The 4048-nt window shown below is 61.4% G+C and overlaps 1 protein-coding gene across 1 annotated transcript in view; it reads right to left on the bottom strand.

Moving 5' to 3' along the window:
- Positions 1–4048, bottom strand: part of SLC12A9 (solute carrier family 12 member 9) — a 13461-nt gene that overhangs the window by 5359 nt on the left and 4054 nt on the right. Inside the window, exons 6-14 of the mRNA XM_004705603.4 lie at positions 3649–3957; positions 2793–2900; positions 2554–2665; positions 1650–1807; positions 1457–1539; positions 995–1119; positions 671–863; positions 391–565; positions 145–291 (exon numbers count right to left, since the gene is read on the bottom strand). Of these exons, the coding sequence (XP_004705660.1) occupies positions 145–291; positions 391–565; positions 671–863; positions 995–1119; positions 1457–1539; positions 1650–1807; positions 2554–2665; positions 2793–2900; positions 3649–3957 (1410 nt within the window). The remainder of the gene's footprint in view (positions 1–144; positions 292–390; positions 566–670; positions 864–994; positions 1120–1456; positions 1540–1649; positions 1808–2553; positions 2666–2792; positions 2901–3648; positions 3958–4048) is intronic.

Here is a 4048-nt window from a genome sequence, read left to right as displayed (position 1 = left end):
CATCTGTGCAGCTGGTCATCTTTGAATGAGGAGCCTTATCTGCACTAGCTGCCTCTGCGGCGTGTGATTTGTGGTGTGATCACTGGGCAGAGGGTGCAGAGATTTAGGGGGACTGGGGGGTGGGGGAGGAAGGAGGCGGCTCACCCAGGCCCGAGATGCGCAGCAGCTGCTGGGCTCCCTGGCGCACGGACGGGGACAGGGTAAGGTCCACAAAAGCCTTCACTTGGGCCCGGTCCACCAGGCTCAGCCACGCCCCGTACTGGGGCTGCACAGGGTCTGAGGGCAGGAAGTCTGTGGAGAAGGGCGGACGGATGGGACCATGTGGCCCGAGGAGCCCAGACGGGTGTGGGGGGAAGGGGCCTGGGCAGGCTGCAGGCACAGACAACTCACCCAGGTCGCCCAGGGTGACGTGGCCCAGCACATACAGGCCCCCCTTCTTGAGCTGGTTAGTCAACCGCAGCAGAGGCAGGGCGCCGCGGGGGTTCCCCACCAGAAGCAGCAGCTGCGGCCGCCAGAACTTGACATGTTCCTTCCGGACGTCCAGCCGCAGCAGGTACTTCCTCACCTGGGGACGTGCGGGACATGGGACATCAACGCCAGCAAGGGGTGGAGGGAGCGGGGAGAGGTGCCCCCCCCCTCACCCCCACCCGCTTCTCTAAGTACGCCACACCTGGTGGAAAAGCAAGGCCTGGCTAACATAGCCCCAGCTGCTGGGGCCTCCACGAGCCGTGAGCAGGGCCGAGAGCAGCCCCATGAGGAGCAGGGAGCCCCCAGCCGCTCCGGGGCTGATGAGAAACATCATGAGCAGACAGGAGGCCACGCCCAGCAGACAGGTATGCCAGGAGAACAGGTTGAAGGTGGGGCTGGGGGAGCAAGAGGAAGAAGGAAACTCAGGGTCTGCCCCCCACAGGCAGCCCTCCTACCTCTCCCCCGAGCCCCCTTGGGGCCGTCTCCCATTCCTCCCTCTGGGCGCAAGGGCATCTTATTCTCTTACCGAAAGTTAGGAGCTGAGGCCCACTCCAGGCTCAGGCAGGACAGGTCCACGGCGGCATAGGCCACCAAGTAGAAGACAGTGACCACGGCGGCCAGCGTGTTCAGCTTCCCGGCCAGGAGCACCAGCTAGGTAAGGGCCAAGAGGATGGGCATGGCTGGCCAAGGCCACAAAATGCCAAGGTGGCCTTGCCTCTCCCCCCGCCGTCCCCCCGGCCCTCGGAAGCTGGAAGCATCGAGTGGAGTCCATGCTGACTCACGGTGACCATGGGGACTTTGAGGGCTGTGATCCCGAGGAAGCAGATCACCAGGCCTTTCTTCCAAGGGCCTCTGAGCAGGCTCCCACCTTGTGGTTAGCACGCGCGCACCACCCGAGCCTCACCATGTCCTAGCACCAAGTCCCTCCCCGCCGGAGAGCAGGTGCTCAGGGACGCTCAGGGAGCAGGTGGGGGGCAGGGACGCTCACCTGCACTAGGCCCCAGGAATAGAGCACGGCCCCCCAGGGATTCCCTCCTTGGGACACCACCTTGGCCGGTGCCAGGATCACCCCTGTGAACACAGTATGTGAAAGCCACATCAGTGGGGGGCCAGCAGGGTGCAGGAACTCCCTGGATGGGCAGGTGCGCCCGGAGTCCAGCACGAGGCAGGAGAGAACTCACCAAAGAGGTCATCCTGGGCCAGGGCATGCAGGATGCGCGAGGCGCCGATGAGGGAGCTCATGGACGCAGAGAGTGAGGTGGCGTAGACTCCGACCAGCACCAGTGGGGGCCACAGGCTGATGGCGCGGAAGAACCCATAGTCCTCCTGTAGCAGGGTCCTAGAGGGCGGCCAGGGCCACCGTTGTGCAAACAGGGCGGGGCTCAGGGAGAGGCACGCTCACAGCGCTATGTGGGGAGTGCTGACCCAGCCTCAACCTCAAGGATTACGGCAGTGGGTCACGTGTGTCCCGGAGGACTGCCTGGTGGCCAGTGGTCAGCAATTGGCTGCCTTGGGTTAGCTCTCGGGGTGGGTGGGGGTGGGATCATTCCCAACAGGATGTGCGCAGACCTGCATGCTTGTGAAAATGTATGGACGTGACTAGAAAGAAGTATATGCACCCACATGTGTGCACACACATGCATGCACATACATTCATACATGCACACACACAAGCACGCACACGCACATACACAAATGCACACATACATGTGTGCGCACACATACATGCACACATGGCAAGCACATGGCACACGCTGGCTCTCACCAGTTACAACAGCAGCTGCAGCTCTTACCCAAAGGCAGAAACTCTCCCCATTCTCCCTCTTCCCCCAAACCTGGGTCTCTGCCTCCTAGCCTGCGCCTCCCTTGGTGGCCCAGGTATGCCAACCTGACCTTTACTCTTCACGGGAGCACAAGGCCCATCGTTCTCCCAGCGAGCGGCTGGTGGTGTCAAACTGCCAACCTTGCGGTGAGCAGCCCAACACATAACCACGGCGCCACCATTACCCTCCAACCTTCACTCTTGATCCCAGCTCCCCCCCAACTGCCCCCCTCAAGAGTCTGGCCCACCCCCTCCCCAAGCACCTGTCACAGGTGATGCTGGAGAAGAAGAAGAGGAGGGCATAGATGAGGAAGGTGTAGGCAACCGCGATGATGGTGCCCAGGGGGATCGCCCGGCTGGGGTCCTTCAGCTCCCCTGAAGGGAGGGGGACAGGGACAGATCAGCTCTCCACACCACCCTCTCGCCCCTCCGAACCCGCAGGCTCAGCACAGGAGGGTGGCCACACCCCCCCCATGGGAGGCAGTGGGCAGGGGTCTCTCACCTGACATGTTGGCCCCTGCCATGATGCCCGTGCAGCCATTGAAGAGGACGGCAAAGACGCTGGCAAAGGTCATCATTGCCCCCGTGGTGTAGTCCTGCGCATAGCCAGCTGGACAACAGTGGTTCCCAGGAAGGCGTGGTCAGCATGCTTGCTTGGACACAGGCACCTTGCCCAAGCCACCCCTGTTTCTCCCACCACCCTCACCAAGGCCGCTGCCCGGATCCCTGGTCGCTGGCCCTAACTTGGCTGGACAACTGCTTCCCTGACCCCCAATGCCTCTGTTCCTGTCCCTCCCAGCTCCTATCTGAATCCCCTAACTCTTCTCACTCCCCAGCACAGGACTCCCTGCCCCGGCCTCCTGCAGGGATTCGTGTCCACCTGAGCCTCACTTGCACTTAGTTTGCAATTAAATTGCTTCCAGAATATGCATCTTATCTCTCCAACTCGGGTACAAGTTTTTGTCATCAGGCAAGGGCATGTTCCTGGCTAAGCACAAACCATTGTGCCAGACAGACTGGACTTCATTGGCCCTGCTCAGCCCAGGAGCCCTGGTGGTGTTCTGGTTAAATGTTGGGCTGTGATCTGAATGGTCAGCAGTTCAAAACCACCAGCAGCTCCGATGGAGAAAGACTGGGTTTTCTACTCCCATAAACAGGGGGTCAGTATGAATCAGCATTGACATGATTGAAGTGAATTTAGTTTTTTGGGTCTTTTGCTCTGAGGCCTGGGCATCTCACCCCCTACTTCCATTTGATGCCTGGTTCCCTCCACTGTTGGGTGGCGGGGTGTAGGGTCCAGCCTATACACCTGCCCTCCCTGAATCCCAAGAACCCCTGAGGCCCAGCGCCCAACTCACCAGCCAAGTTGGCCTTCAGGGTGCTGCTATTGAAGCCGGTGTAGTGGCCAACCTGGGGGGGCAGGGAGGAGCCGTTGGGGCCCGGCCGGGGAGTCAGGGTGATGTCCCTCGGCCCCACAGCCACAAAGCTGATCAGCACCGAGGCCAGAGAGCCAGAGACCAGCAGAAAGGTCAGGAAGGAGGCCCTGGCGTAGAGCCCGGCTCCCAAAGTGCAGACCCCGCCCACCAGGCCCAGCAGCAGAGAGCCATAGAGCACGCTCCAGCCGTAGCCCTGGGGTAGGACTCGAAACCCGCTGGGTCCGGTAGTATCTGCAAAGAGGAAGGGACAGCGTCAGAAGACCAGACGCCGAGGAAATGCCCACCCCAACCCTGTCCCAAAGCAGAAACAGGCCCTTTGTGG

Source organism: Echinops telfairi, unplaced genomic scaffold (assembly GCF_000313985.2).
Source record: "Echinops telfairi isolate 266 unplaced genomic scaffold, ASM31398v2 ScPeMD7_5;HRSCAF=22, whole genome shotgun sequence".
In the NCBI taxonomy this organism is placed as follows: Eukaryota; Metazoa; Chordata; class Mammalia; order Afrosoricida; family Tenrecidae; genus Echinops; species Echinops telfairi.
The sequence above is the reverse complement of the archived record's forward strand: the minus strand, read 5'-3'. Positions and strand labels throughout refer to the sequence as shown.